Raw genomic sequence first — 16472 nt, forward strand, 5'->3', positions numbered from 1 at the left:
CTTTTTTAGATTTTTTAAGCTATCTGAAAGCTAAAAATGAAAATAATAGCTTTCTAGAAAAAAGTTAAAGTTGTTTGGTAGTTGACACAAAATTTGCACCAAATATAAAATTATTATATTTCTATTTTTTTTTATGAGTAAATACAAATATTATACGGAATATTGTTTTTCTAACATCACCTTCCCAAAAATGTTTGATCAGCCTCAATATATTTTATGGAACTTTTTCTCAGTGTAACTGTAAACCCTCTCTTCTCTAGAATCGAAAATGACGATGTTCAGTGCATGCTGTAGAGCACTAACCCATAACCACTTTCCGTTATCCCGCTCCATCGCCCTTTCCCCTCAACCCACTGCCCTTCGATTTCAATCACCATCTTCTCTACGTCTCCCTCTTATCCGCTCTCCACCTCCCTTCAACCAATTGCGCCTCCGTCATTCTCGTCTCTCTGCTTTATCCGACGACGGTTCCGGCGCTACTGGTGGAACTAGCGGTGATGCTGGTGATGGTGGATGGAATTCCGCTTCTGGTGGAACTGGCGGTGATGCTGGTGATGGTGGATGGAATTCCGGTGACAATGAATCCGATGATGGAGGGGGAAACTTGTCCTTCTTGTCATGGTAAAATAATCATAGTTTTGTTATTTAATCTTTGTTTTTTTCTTTTGCTTTAATTTAGTTCAGATAGTTAGTTAGGGTGTGTTTGGACTTTGGAAGAGTATCTGCAATAATATATGCTGTGTTTGGATAAACAACTTATTTGCAGCTTATTATAGCACACGTGCTGATTATGATAAGCGCTTATGTATAAGCTATTTTTATAGCATGGTGTCAGTGATAAGTGACATAACTAGTTTTTAAGTATACATTTTTCATAAATCTTTTTAAAGCATTTGAAATAATTTTTTATGTTATGAGTTGTCCTTCATTTTAGCGAGAAGACAAGGCTTGATTTGGATATAGAAAACACATTTTAATGTGAGCGATTGATTGGTGTGGTGAACGAAGTTTTTATGACTAGAGAAATGTGAGGATCCTTAACATTTTTACATTAACAATTGTTTTTGGTTCTTTTCATGTGTTGAGGACAGGGTGATTGATGTTCAGGGTGTTATATGAGATGCATGATGGTTTTCTAATGTATGATTGTGGTTTTGTTGATAGAACTCTATGTTGGTGGATTATTGAGCTTTTGTCTTACTTTATTCTTTATTGTTTTCAGCATTGCAAAAAAGTTAGAGCCTATGAATACTTTAGCATCACCTGTTTGGTGGGTGTTTGGATTTTATTGCATTGCTGTCGGTGGTCAAAAACTTCTCGAAGCTGCTCTTTTTCTCTACTGGTAATAATAACCTTAGTTTGGATATGTGTTTTCGCTTTTTATTTCTTTGCAGGATGGTTGGGAAGATAATAAATGTTGTCATGAATGCCAATAAAGCTTAGTCAAAGTAGTGCAGATTTATGATACTGATAAACACCTTCGTTTTAATTTCACACAACAGTTTAAAAAAAGAGCGGAGAATTGCAACTACTCCACAGTTCCTTCACTGAGCAAAGTACGAAGAGAGTAGATAAGTTGAAAAAGGGATAATTGTAGAATGTTTTGCCATTGACATTGTTACGCGTCCACCCTTAATTAGTTGTTGTTGATGTGTTGTTTTTAGATGGTTTGATTGAGGTCTGACCCTTCCCCAGACCTTGCCATGATAGAAGCTTTAGTATCGTGTTGCCCTTAATTTCTTTCAATTGTTGTGCTGTGAATTGAGGTGAAGTTGTGCAACTTCCTTTTATTCTTCTTCAAGAAATTGTGATCATTTCTCAATTCTCTCAACTTTATGAAATACATAATCCCTATTGGTTTAACTGAAGAACTTTGTTGAATAGTTTGACCCTTCGTTAGGACTTAGGACTAATAAGCTTCATATATTGAGATCTTATAATCTAAAACTTGGACTCAATTCTTCATAAAAAAACTTGGACTCAAAATTCAGAGTTGCCTTTTCCATGATATGGTAATGGTCCATATGAAAGTCCTGTTGAAAATGATCAGAGTTGTCTTTTGCAGTAGGCTCTAGTGAAATTGTGGTTACTGGGACTCCTTCAAACAAGACCTGTCCAACTGCTTAAGCTTGGCTTGATTTGATCGGAATTCTTCCCCTTGTTTAGCTTTAGTGGTTCATAGTCTGAACTTCAAACTGAGGCTCAAAAGACTGAGCTAAATCCATAATAGATAATATAATTTGTTATTAGTTTACTAATTCATTATTTGTTTTTTGATAGGAAAATGTTCGTAGGTCAGTTGTTAATGTTATTATTTGTCTTCTTCGTCAGGGTTTGAACCCTGGTCCTAACTCCTCTAACCCTTAGCTCAAATTCATCTAATATAAAATGCTCTTATTTGACTTAATTATTCAAGATTATGTTATATATAACAATTATTAGATGTATAAAACACTTAATGATGTTATTATCACATTCTTGCAGCTTGACACTGATCGTTCCAATCCTTGAATTTTTTACAATCTTTCCAATCCTTCTCCAATATTTCACTATCTTTTACATCGGGATGATATGTATAGCGTTCTGCATCTACCCAATAATAGCTTATGCTTTAAGAATCAGGGAAGGTGCTTCAGAAGATGATATCAGGTCACTTCCTATGTATAGGTTAAGAATCAGGGAAGGTTCTTCAGAAGATGATATCAGGTCACTTCCTATGTATACGTTTAGTCAGTCAAATGTAATGGTTATGGTTGATGACAACAAGAAGCAATCTGTTAAAGCAAGAACCGGTTCATACAATCAAAGCCATATCAGTGAACTATCTCTTCATCCAGATGATTCTGTAAGTACAAACTGTGTCTTCTTTTAGCTCTAATTCCATAATTATTTAGTTTTAATATCATTTTTGTGTGTTGTAACTTGTAAATAACTGTATGTATGGATTGGATCTGTATATGGTTGGACTAGATGGATAATGGATTGAGTAATTGTTGCAATCCTCAAGTCATCCTTGATTTGTTTGCTTTCATTTTATTCATAGAGGTGGCAGTTTGCAGATTTTCGTCTCACCCGTGCAATTTCATCGGTTATTTGTAGGAGAATATAAAATTCTTACCCTAGGAATTAGTTCTAATTAATCACATCCATTAATTATTATTAAAATTAATGGTTAAGATTTGGAGTCAACGGATCCCTCCTCATATTCATATCATTATACTTAAGCAATTTTTTAAAGAGGGGGTGAATGCGAATGTGTAATGACCTGAAAATTGTTTCCCGCGATTCTTTTTCTGCATGTCATACAGTCATGAGATACATTAGATTGAATAGGCAATTTTGTCCTTGAAATTGTAACCACCGGTTAATTTCAACCCTGACTTTTACGAATTAGCAATTTTGTCTCTGAAACTGTAACACAACACTCAAAACAGTCCCTCTATTTAGCTGAATCATTAGACAGAATCACATGGCGCATTGAATGAAGATATGACAATTCACATCACCGCCACGTCTTAAGCGACAAGTTTGACTGTATAGTTTTGTTTCGTAAAAGCCTAAGAATTACTTTTCATTTCCTAAATTTTAAAGTGAAAGTAACTCCTTGGTTTTACACCAAAATTATAACAATTTCATCGCGGAAACGTGGCAGTGATGTGGAGTCCACATGGACTGCCACATCTTCATTTAACCACCACCACCGCTCATATCCAAATCCTTCTAACGCGATGTAGCGATTGGTTAGGCGGTGTCCGTGTGCCGGTCTTTGGCATCACCACCTTCAAACCCTGTGGTGACCGCTGCCGTTCTGGGGTTGTCCTCAACCTTGCGCCGTCATGGTACCTCTGCCGCTGGCGTTTGGTCGTCTATTCTATGGGTTTGTGAAAGTGTTGTTGTGGATCCACAAATTTGAGTTTTCTGATTCTTCGCTGCCTCCCTCTCATACACGACAGAATTCATTCATGGAGGAAGCCTGGTTGGGTTTTTTTTTTTTTTTTTTTTTGATAAGCCTGGTTGGGTTGTTGATGTTGGGTTACGATTCTCTGGTTCTATGTAAATCTAGATCTTTTGATCTGGATCTGGTTGCGGTGGTGGTCTCGCCTTTGCGCGGTTTTTATCCACGTCTCTCCTTTGGTTTGACGACGGATTTTTGACTCGAAAGGGCTGTTATGCTTGCTATGCTCAGAATGATCAGTTGTTTTTGTGTTGAAGAAATCCTTGGGTGTTCTCCAAAGGATTGAAAAGGTATCGATTCGTGCTCTCACTTCTTGGATCCCTAATGTTTCCAGATTTGCTGAAGTCTGCAGGTTTCAAGGGTTTGGGTTCTGTGTCAGTGCTGCTTATTATCCAAATTAGTCCTTGTGACTGATTTTTCGGACTAATTTGATATTCTCATCATTGGATGATTGAATGCTTGATATTCTCATCATTAACTAATTTGATATTCTCATAATTGGTGAAGTCTTCTTTATCCCCTGATATTTAGATGCTCTTTGCTTAGCGGGGGGGGGGGAAAAAAAAGTGCCACGTCATGTTATCTAACGGCTAAACTTTATATAGGCACGTTGTATAGGGACCATTCATAATGAAACCACTGAAAGAGAGATAACTACTTAAAGTTAGGCTAACCATTTCTGATTTTGCTGTAGGAATGCTGTATCTGCCTATGTCCATATGTTGATGGAACAGAACTGTATCGGCTTCCCTGTTCCCACCATTTCCATTGTGCATGCATTAGCCGTTGGCTTCGGACAAAAGCAACTTGCCCACTCTGCAAATTTAACATCCAAAGACGCAATGCATTGGTTTGATATTTCGCTGATAAAGACTTCCCAACACTGAGGTGTAGTATCCGCTTGATGGTGGAGAGAACCAGAACATTTGCTAATCTGCTGACTAGTGGGCGGATCTACAGCCTAGGCACTTGCCCAGGCTTTGGTAAAAAAAATTGGTATTTTAGGGGTTAGTATAGGGTCAAACTGAGATTTTTTTGTTCAAAAATGAGATTTTTTCAGCACAGTACTGATATTTTTATTTAAAACTGTGATTTTGCCGAGACTTTATAAATTTTCTGGCTCTGCCACTAAATGTTGGTATATAAGTAGAAAAAGGAAATGCCTCACCCTTTCGTTAGGATTTTAGTTTTCATAAAGGTAATTTAGCTTTTGAATATTCTTAAGTTTATGATGGGGTATTTGTATATATTGGAGGCCGTTGTGAGGGTCTCCCCCATAATTTGTACTTATAAGGTAATTACAAAAACAATTTTCTGTACAGCAGTGGTTATTTTTTGTTTTTTACAAAAACAATATGCAGAATAGCTTTCTTAGTAATCCTATTATCGAGAATGTCTATCTTACAAATGTGTTTGTTAAATTATTGGGGTGCTTTTGATCCGCTAAAAAAAAATAAATAATAAGAGACCGACAACTTCAGTTATAGTGTTTTCCTACTACTAATAATATATTAAAATCAATTATCACCAAAGTTACTAATTTATCCTTATTACTCTTAATCACATTATAAATTTTATATTCTTTATTGTAATTTTATTAAAAAAAACTGCGCTAGCCTTTATATATATATATATATATATATATATATATATATATATATATATATATATAAAATTCTCTAAAAAAATATAGAAAGAATATAAGATAAACACCAAAAAATATATATAAAAAGAATATAAAATAAATATAAAAACTAAAAAAAAATTTCTTCGAATTTTAGTATTTGAAATTTTTCGGTTTTCAATTTTAAATCTGCTTGTTTTTTCAAAAGTTTGCGTATTCCAACTGACTTTTGTTTTCTTTAAAACTTACTCTATTTAGATCTTAAAATACAGTTGATTTAATAATTTACCTATTTAATTTTTAATTTATATTAATTTATCAATAACTTCAAACTAAAAGATTAAATTGTTTTTTTGACAATACTAAAAGATTAAATTGTTAAACTAATAATTAAATAATCAAACTAATGATATTTTAAAAAGTCATTAAAAGCAAAATACATGAACTTTTTTTTTTTAAAAAAAATAGATGCTAAAATTGAAAACTACAAATTTAAAGAAATAAAATTCTAAGAAATTTTGAGGTGCTAAAACTGAAACTTTGTATATTTAAAGTGCCTAAAAATATATTTAACTATTTTTTAGTGAATACAGTATTATACTGATTATTTTTCTAACATTACTTTCCTAAAAATGTTTGCAGGACTTTGAAACAAAGACAAATGAAAACCAAAAAGAAAACTGTTTGATGAACATATAGGGGGCATGTTTGATTACTTCTCAAAAACAGTTAGTTTTTAAAAATTTAAAACAAAATTTTTTTATTAGAAATTCAATTTTACAAAAGTGTTTTCAAAAACTGTTTTTTGTTTGAGTTTTTAAAACAAAAAAAAAAGTAAAAGTGATTCAAGAAGTTTTTGTTTTCTCCTCTTAAAAATAGTTTTGTAATACAGAGAAAAAAACTCTAGTTTTAAATGACCCTCACAAGTGGGCCATAAATTGGTCTTCTTGAATTAGTTGGTGTTAGAGTCGCATACCAAGTTTTTTTTTTTTTAAAAAAAAAGAATTTTCTAAAACATTTTATAAAATACATTTTAAAAACTAAAAACTTAAATGTTTTCAAACAGACATAATGTATTTCATAGAATATCTATATATATAATTCCTAGATAGTTCTCCTACTATCCATCTTAACCCTAATCCACATCACCCACTTACATCCAATTAAATCACACAATAATGCCACATCACTTCCTTATATTATATCATTTTCATCTCTATTTTTTTTTATATTATATCAATCTCATAATCTATATATATAATTCCTAGATAGTTCTCCTACTATCCATCTTAACCCTAATCCACATCACCCACTTACATCCAATTAAATCACACAATAATGTCACATCACCCACTTACATCCAATTAAATCACACAATAATGCCACATCACTTCCTTATATTATATCATTTTCATCTCTATTTTTTTTTTTTATATTATATCAATCTCATAATCTATATATATAATTCCTAGATAGTTCTCCTACTATCCATCTTAACCCTAATCCACATCACCCACTTACATCCAATTAAATCACACAATAATGCCACATCACTTCCTTATATTATATCATTTTCATCTCTATTTTTTTTTTTTTATATTATATCAATCTCATAATAAATAATAAAGAATTATGTTTCTCCAATTATCCAAAAATTGATGTCACAAGATGTTACAATTTTCTACATTATTATTGAATTATACCTCTCCAATTATCCAAAAATTGATGTCACAATATGTTACACTTTTCTACATTATTATAACATTTCTTAGTGACAATGAAGATGAACATAGTTGGATTCTCTTTCAACATTTATCCCATTTAAATGTCAACCGTTTTCATAGAAACAACAAAGAGTTTATAATTTAGTCACACAAAAAAATACGAAGAGTGTATACATTATTGACTTAATTACATTATAATTTTAGAGAAGAGTGAAGGTTATGCAAAAAGTTAGGTTATGAGATTGAAATATATAATAACCATTATCATTATCATATTTCATTCCATTTTAGTGTGTCGCCTATGCGTTGCACTATTGCATTGGCTGGCGCACCCCACAAAAAAAAATTCATTCAATTTTGATGGTCCGTACTCATTCTCTATACATATAGGTATATATATTGGTTGGAGGAAGTGATAAGTACATCACTTTTATATTATTATTATTATTATTATTATTATTATTATTATTATTATTATTTTCATTTTATAATACTTATTGTTACAATTTATACGAATAATTTTTCAACATTATAATATAAAATACGACATAACACCTGTGCATCGCACGGGTGTGGGACTAGTTTACAAATAGTTCCCGTGAACATAAGTCAATTGGCAAAAACATCATTACATTATGTGTGTAGGAGTCGAGGTTTGAACTCCAAACACTCAACTTCTTCGTCTTAAAATGAATTTTCTAGTCACTAAAACTATTTGAAAAATAAAAAATTATTTACAAGTAATTTATGAGAAGTTTTTCCCACTTTTTCTCTGCGAATAAAACAACTTTTCCCCCAAAATCATTTTTGTTTGAGAAATGAAGATAAAATCATAAACCCCTGAAAGTACAGAAAACTTTGTAAAACCCTCTTCTCTAGAATCGAAAATGATGATGTCCAGTGCATGTTGTAATGCACTAACCAATAACCACCTTCTGTTATCCCGCTCCGTCACCCTTTCCCCTCAACCTACTGCCCTTCAATTTCAATCACCATCTTCTCTTCTGCTCTCTCCTATCCGCTCTCCACTTCCCTTCAACCAATTGCGCTTCCGTCATTCTCGTCTCTCCGCTTTATCTGACGACGGTTCTGGTGGTACTGGTGGTGATGGTGGCTCTGGTGGATGGAATTCCGGTGACAATGAATCCGATGATGGAGGGGGAAAATGGTCTTTCTTGTCATGGTAAATTAAAGATTGCTTTTTTTTTTTAATCTATTTTTTTTTTGTTGTTGCTTTAATTTAGTTCAAGGTAATTAGTTAGGGTGTGTTTGGAATTTGGAAGAATGTCTGCAATGATATAGGCTGTGTTTGGATCAACAACTTATTTGCAGCTTATATCACAAGTTCTTATCATGATAAGTGCTTATGTATAAGCATACATAAGCTATTTTTATAGCATCAGATAAAATAAAATAAAATTGTTTTTGTATATGCTATAAGCTGTTTTCATAAGCTATCCCAGGTACCGTTTGACCTAGCTTTTTTTTTTTTAAGTGCAGAAGCTATTTTAATCATAAACCTAGAAATAATAGTTTTTTTTTTTTGGTTTACAATGAGTTGGGGATCGAACCCGGGACTTATAACATACTACCCAAACCCCTCACCACTAGACCAAACATAGTGGCTTAGAAATAATAGTTTTAAAACTAAAATTAAAGTTGTTTGGTAAATCTTACTTTTTTTATAAAAAAAGGTTAAAAGTTGTTTTTTTTTTTTTTTAATTATTATAATAGGATTAAAAGATATGTTTGATAATATATTATAATTTTTCTTAAAATATAGAAGCTAGTTTTTTCTTATTAGAACTTTTAAAAATTGTTGTTTGACCTAGCTTCTTACTTCTAAGGAAAAAGAAGAGGAAAAAAAGCTAGGCCAAACGGTACCTAAGAACTTATAAAAATAAGCTAAAAAAAAAAAACTCATGAAAAATGTCATAAGGTGTTTTTATAAGTTTTGCCAAACAATCTCACAAAACTTATGTTAGTAGATAAGCTCAAATAAGTCAATTCACACAGGCTCGCAGCTTAGACATCAGCGCTTATATGATAAACAAGTAACTGTAATTTGCAACACCTCTTATATCCGTGATAAATGTTAGTAATTTTAATTTGCAACGGTATATAGTAGACATACAAGTAAGAGCATGAGCAGTTAACAGTAATACTATTTTTTATTTTCCCATGTTCGTAAATTCATAATTTTTGTAACACATTGCATGGTGTCTGTGATAATTGACATAACTAGTTTTTAAGTATACATTTTTCATAATTTTTTTTAAAGCATTTGAAATAATTTTTAATGTTATGAGTTGTGCTTCGTTTTAGCCCGCAGACAAGCCTTGATTTAAATATCAAAAAAATAGTTTTGTAAAACAGCCATACGCATCAAGAAATTGGTTATCTGCTCATTGAACCTGCTTTCTGAAATGTAGCATGACTTTACTACAGGTATTTGGCTCTTCTCGCAAAATACCCTGTTGCTGTAAAGGCTTTAACATCTGCGATTTTGACACTAATTGGTGATTTGATTTGCCAGGTATTACAGTTGTTTTCTGACTTCTTCTCTTTCAATGTTTTGTCAAATGTTGTGCATTGTGTTAGATCCTTGTGAACGTTTCAAGATGTATGAGATACAAATGGATAAATTTCATGTAAATTAAATACTTTTTTCTAGCCACTTGGGCATGGCTTAAGTGCTCTGCACATCTCGTGGTGTGTGGACCTATGAAGCACAAACACTTCTCGGATTAGGCGTGACACATATGATTACACTAAGATATGGCATTTTCTCTAATTATTAATAGTGTCCATGTCATGTCCGGTGTCCGTGTCTGTGCTTCATAGGTGTGGACAAAGGTGTCAATTATGTAAGGCTTCCCAGGAATATAAAGGCACCAAGGAAGAATAGTTATGCTCAACCTCTCAAGGAATCAAACCTATGGAATGAGAATATGGTTATATGAATAGGATTGCTAAATGGATATTTAAAGAATGCTAAATAGAGTCAGATTATCTTCACTTATTTAGAAGAAGATTTGAGATAATTCAACCAAAAGCTGAAAATGTTAGTTAAACAGAAATTTGAACACCGTGTTTAAGCAGCAACTATTAAGAAAATAAATGTATTTATAACTGATAATTATTTAAAATCCAATGTTGCTTCAAATTTTTTATTTTTTTAAATCCAATGTCCTTATCAGAAGTCAATTTATTACAAGTCTCTCTACCATTTCTTTGGAATGAACTTTTTCTATTCACTGTCTCATTTTTTTACTTTTATCTCATTGATGCACAATATATTGAACTCTGATTTCAACAAGAGTTGGGTTTAACCAGACACCCTCCTTTAAGCCTATGCCCTATTGATTTTCAGTTCTCTTTGCTATTGATTAGTGGGAAATTGGTGCATCTTCTTGTCAACCCTCTTTAATTTTGGTATCAAGCTTGACACATCATAGCATTTGAATTGTTTTAGTGAATAGATAATGTCAATATTATTTACTTTACTTTTTAAACTATTGTATGTCATTGCATTCATTTGCATTTGCAAATATGAAGATTTGAAATTTACTCTTTTTACTTTCTGCAGCTTGTGATAGACAAAGTGCAGACACCGGACTTGAAGAGGACATTCCTCTTTACCCTGCTTGGTATCGTGCTAGTTGGTCCTACATTGCATTTCTGGTAATACCCTAGAATCTATGTTGGTATTCCTGAAAGTTAGTTCTATTTTTAGTCTATTGATTTTTTATAATGTTTTAAACAATATTACTTATAAGAAATATCAATGCCTATAACAATACATGCGGTTATGTTATAAGTTATAATCCTTGTGCTGTTCTTTTGTTGCAACAACATTGCATATATTTTTATTCTTTCCCCCGTTGAATATTTTTGGAGTCGGATGATTAATTTATGTATGATATTCTCGGTGCCAAGTTTAAAAGACTTCCCGCATATACTTAGCTTAGTCACTAGAGTGTTGATGAATTCAGGCAATTGTCAATCCGGTGTCGTTTTTGACATTTACTTTGAATTTATAGGTATTTGTATCTGAGTAAATTGGTTACACTTTCCGGAACATCAGGTGCACTTTTGCGGCTTGTAATTGATCAGGTAGGGCCGTTCTGTTCGTCGCTTGACCTTGACCCAATTACTGTCACAGTGATAGTGCCACTTCATATCGATTATTATTTGCATGTTGCTTGTTTGATATTCTAATTTTGAGTGATGAAATATTGATTACAGTTCTTATTTGCTCCCATATTCATTGGAGTTTTCTTATCCTCATTGGTGACACTAGAGGGAAGGCCATCACAAGCTGTACCTAAGCTTAAACAGGTGACATTAATAGATTTATCTGACTTGTTGTTGCTTGTAAAATATTATAATCAATGGTATTTTGTTGTTATGTTTAATAGTGCTTACTCATCCAGAAATTTCATTTCGCAGGAGTGGTTTTCTGCTGTTCTAGCAAACTGGCAATTATGGATACCTTTTCAATTCCTCAACTTTAGATTTGTTCCGCAACAATTTCAGGTTAGACAGTCATACAGCAGACTGTATAAGCAACATTGGAAATTTGACTTGACCTTATGCATAATCTGTTCACTCTGAAACTTATTGTTGGGGAGGGGGTTTAATATAGCAGATAGCGGCTAATTTTCATTCTTCAAATTCATTTGAGCTTACTTAATCTCTCAATATATACTATAGTCAATCGCTTATAATGGAATATGATTTATTTATTTTTTTTAAAGAGGAATATTCTATTGACGGGTCAATAAACACACAAACACAACTTCTGTTTTCCTTGGCGTAATAAGTAGTAACAGTTGGAAACAAGGAAGGCATTTTCTATTATTTCTTCATCTTGAGTCATGTCATACTTGGAAGTTGGATCTTTGGGATGTAACTTTTTTTTTTTTCCTTTCGATTATTAGCATGAAATTTGGATGACCGTTTGTCATTTTCTATGTGGGCAATGGGGCATCACAAGGGTACTCAGTTCATTGTGTTGGTTTTTTATTCAAACTGAAAAAGCACATGCATTTAGACTTTATATATTAGGTGGACTCAGATAATTGTTTCTGATTTTTCGAAGTTCGTTAAGAAGATTTCGGATGCATGAAATGGAACTATGTTTATGCTTACTTTGCTTGTTTTCTATGTTGAGTGTATACATTTACCCTGCACAAGAAATTAAGACAACCACTTGGCATTGTCCAAGTGGTATGGGGCATCACAGGGGTTCTCAGTTCATCGTTTCAACTTTCATTTATTTATTTTTATTCAAACCAAACATGTACATGCATTCATACTTCAGGTGTACTTAGATAATTGCTCCAGATCTTTGAATAATTCACTGAAAAGTTCTCAAATGTCTGAAATGGAGGTATAGATAATATGGTTATGCTAGGTGACAGTTGCAGAAGGATTTTTTCCCTTTAACTTGCATATTTTCTATATTTCATTGACCTTATCATCTATAGTTTTCTTCAATGTTCTATGATTTACCTCCATTTTCTTAATGCTGCCAAGTTTAAAATATATGTAAATAATTTCAGGTCCTTGCTGCTAATGTTGTTTCTTTGGTGTGGAATGTTATTCTCTCATTTAAAGCACACAAAGAAGTTCTTCAAAAATAGGTAAATGTACGTTCCTTAAATGAAGAACACCCAATTTTTAGTTGTTCTGTTACTTCTAGGAATTCAAGTGTATATATGCAATAGGCAAAAAGAAAAAAGATTTCCTTCTGTTAGCAGAATGAATTAGGCACTACTAACCAATGGTCTTGGGCTTTAATCCGAGCCATGGAAATGAAGACAACGTTAATATTCTTCGAGGGAGAGTTTTCCGTCCATGTGGTCCTATTTCGCTCGTATGCTTAATCTTTGCAATTGCGTGTTGAAGATACCTAGTTTATACAAAAAAGAAAAACATTTGTTGACTTGTAAAATATTAATCATTTCCCCCCCCAAAAAAAAACCAAGTGTCAATAGCTACAGTAATAAATAATTCGGAACTATCTTAACTTAATCCTTCCTTCTAGGTGACTTAATCTATTATGCCATACACGAATCTTGTTACCGTAGACCTATTCCTACATATTTGTGTTACATATGACAATACTGTCTTTGTATTTTTAATAATCTTTCTGTTTTATAGCCTAGCTAATAAATCTCATCATTGTTAGACAATATTAATGAGATTTATGCCCGTTGATCATTCTTCGTAATTTTTCAGGCTAGGAGCTTGGAAGTAGCTGCAGGAGCTGTATTTAAGTATTTTTTTGGTTATGGTAATATAGGTGAACATGAAAACTAGGTGTTGTATAATCTTGCATGTAGAATTTACATGCACTTTCGGGGTTAAAATCTTCCTCCCTGCTGTGCTCCCAAAGATGCTACATTCAGTGATGAGAGATCATCAAATTCAAAGTAAAGTTTTAAATCTGTATTTTTTGTATGATTATGAATTTGAGTTTGCATTTCCAACTTTCATGACTACCACCTTAGATCCTCTAGATGAGTAATTCACCCTGCCCTCATTTTCTACGGTAAAGTAAACAAATAAATCAAATGTCGATATTATACGCACTTGCGTATAAATCATAAAATTGTTGGAATGTTAACTGTTGGTTTATTCATCAAAGTTTGGAATGTCTTCGATGTGCAGCAATAGCCGGAGGGTTTTATTTGGAGAGAGATACAACAGTAGATACATAAAAGTTTGGAATGTCTAAATCCACCAATAATTAGATAAAATTATAGGATCATACTTAATCAAACACCAGTTCAGAATCATACTAACAGTCATAAATGGCACAACTTAAAATCTCCAAATAAATGTCTAGGATATAGAACAATAGCAAATAGCACATAGTGGCAAAACAGAGCAGTGTTGTGTCAACACAGACCAAGGAAAGAAAGAAGAGAAGGCACAGTGTAAAATTAAAAGACTCCCACAAGTGAAAAAGCTGGCACAATAGAGGGTGTGTAAAATAGGAAGGGTCACAACATAGTTGCGTGGTTTAAACTGCTGGGTCGCAAACCCACTTGTGAACCCGACAATGCATAAATATTTTCTTGGAGCGGCATAGTTGCACAATCTTACGATTCAATGGCTCTGCACAGCGGTTTGCAACAATGTCTTATCTATTTAAGCCTTTTAGCTTGCACAAAATGCTCAAGGTTTGCAACATCGCATAATTGAACCATCCTACATCTTCGATCGTGATTCTGACTATCATGCCAAAAGCTACATAGTATCATGCCAAAAGCTACATAGTGAAGCTTCTAAAAATCGCAATTGATGAGCTCTAAATACGCCTGGGTGGTTTCCCACCACTCAACCAAAAAATGCAATTTTTTTGTTTTTTTTGTTTTCACCACCAGTTGAATCTGGTTCGAGGGTCAGTTTTGGCATCAAGTGGTTTCAGCCCCCTCCCGATCACAGTTGCGGGGGATCGAATCACGGTCCTCCTTACCAAGTTCAGCGTCAATCACCACTGAATCAACTAACGATTGATAACAATGCAAGTGTTTTTGGTTGTATGGTGATGAAACTTGATGTTTAATGAGTTGACTTTATAATTTTTTTTCTTGAACAAGCCAAAATTGACTCTATAAAATTGATTTTGATTAGAAGTGAGTGAAATGTAGAATAGTTTATCTTTGAATTCATTCATATAAATGTTATCTATATTTGAATACTTTATGTTTTTATTTTATATACGATACATTGGATGTCATGAGATAGACTTTCTATACATAAGAATTATGGTGGAATGGGCTTTAAAAGCCTTCACGCTTTTAATCTCACCATGTTAGTGAAGCAAGGTTGGCATGTTATGTCAAATCCAGATATTTTTATTTCCAAAATCTTATTTGATGAGTTTGTGTGAGCTAATATTTATAAATTAAGATTATGACTTTTACGATATTTAATTTTTAAAAATTGAGTGTTTTATAGTGAATTTTCCTATGAACATATTATTCAATTTTTTTTAATTTAAATTTGTCATATATAGTAATCTTGCTTGTGGAACACATGATGTATTGGGATATTATAATTATAAGGATGTTTTCACATATGAGATAAAAGAGCCGAGAAGTATATATAAGTTAAGATTCAATTTTTATGTCGTAATAAATAAATATACAAAATTAAAATTATTTGAAGGGCATGTTGACGGACCATAGAGCATATTGAAGGGTCTAAAGAGGATTTTATCTTCATCCACCGAATGATTTTGGACTTATATTTAACCATTTCAACCCCAATAGGAAATTTTTTTTTCCACCCCAACATTTAACTCTTTACCCCTACAAAGAACCTAATATTCCTATTTTACCCTTTTATTATTTCATTTCACCCTTACATTTAATCAAAGTAATACATGAAGTATTCCGGTAAAAAAAATTCTGAACAAACATAAAGTATTCCGGTAAAAAATTTGCATACCAGAATAGTTAGATAAAGTATTCCGGTAACCAAAGTGAGTCATGTCTCAACCACACCCAAAATCCAGTTTGCAATTTATTCAACAATGATCTATGGCCAATATGCAATTCTAATTTCAAGCACAAACCGTGATTCGATTTAAAGGGTGGTTGGTGAGAAAGAAGCGATAAGGAATATTTTATGGTGAGGTGTGCTGCAATGTAAAAATGAAGGGAGGATCTGATTGATGAAAATGAATTGAAGGAGTTAATTAAAATAGAAGGTGTAAGAGAAGAACCAGAAGATGCCAAAAAACACTAGACAATAAAGCTTGAACTTTGGCCATGGAGGATTGTTCCGAAGAAGAAGCCACGAGACGACGAACTTTTTGTTTTTGGAGTTGTTGAACAATGGAGATGATGAAGCCGAGATCTCGTTACCGGAATACTAAGTTTGAAATAATATATAGATATAACATAGGAACATCTTGAACATAAAAAAGGGCAAACTTAATTTTTTTTTCAGCGGCTAAAAGCAAAATTCACTATATTTTTTAGACAAAAAATTTATTTATTTAATCTTTGTTTAAAAGTTTCTAGATTTAAATATGGAGAATAAATTTAAAAACCTAATTACATGACTGGGCCGATGAAGTTGGCCCAGTAAAACAGAAAAGCCCATGGGATAGATTTATAACGACGCGCCTTCTGTCATTACCGTTACA

General features: G+C 32.8%; 2 protein-coding genes across 3 annotated transcripts; both read left to right on the top strand.

Annotated features, from left to right (window-relative positions):
• The first annotated feature begins 191 nt into the window (after positions 1-191).
• LOC123888225 (E3 ubiquitin-protein ligase At4g11680-like) lies at positions 192-5333 on the top strand. The gene is made up of 4 exons (XM_045937198.1): positions 192-621; positions 1223-1342; positions 2485-2845; positions 4650-5333. The coding sequence occupies exons 1-4, from the start codon at positions 269-271 to the stop codon at positions 4809-4811; spliced, it is 996 nt and encodes a 331-aa protein (XP_045793154.1). The 5' UTR covers positions 192-268; the 3' UTR covers positions 4812-5333.
• Positions 5334-8084: 2751 nt separating this feature from the next.
• LOC123888226 (protein sym-1) lies at positions 8085-13762 on the top strand. Of its 2 annotated transcripts, none has more exons than XM_045937200.1 (8): positions 8085-8486; positions 9752-9839; positions 10893-10987; positions 11347-11419; positions 11552-11644; positions 11756-11842; positions 12871-12957; positions 13550-13762. In XM_045937200.1, exons 1-7 carry the CDS (start codon positions 8191-8193, stop codon positions 12949-12951), a joined length of 813 nt encoding a protein of 270 aa, XP_045793156.1. In that variant the 5' UTR covers positions 8085-8190; the 3' UTR covers positions 12952-12957; positions 13550-13762. The 2 variants fall into 2 exon arrangements, with proteins under 2 accessions (XP_045793156.1, XP_045793155.1); XM_045937199.1 differs by having other exon boundaries at positions 12871-12951.
• The last annotated feature ends 2710 nt before the right edge of the window (positions 13763-16472 follow it).

Source organism: Trifolium pratense, linkage group LG6 (assembly GCF_020283565.1).
Source record: "Trifolium pratense cultivar HEN17-A07 linkage group LG6, ARS_RC_1.1, whole genome shotgun sequence".
Classification (NCBI taxonomy): domain Eukaryota; kingdom Viridiplantae; phylum Streptophyta; class Magnoliopsida; order Fabales; family Fabaceae; genus Trifolium; species Trifolium pratense.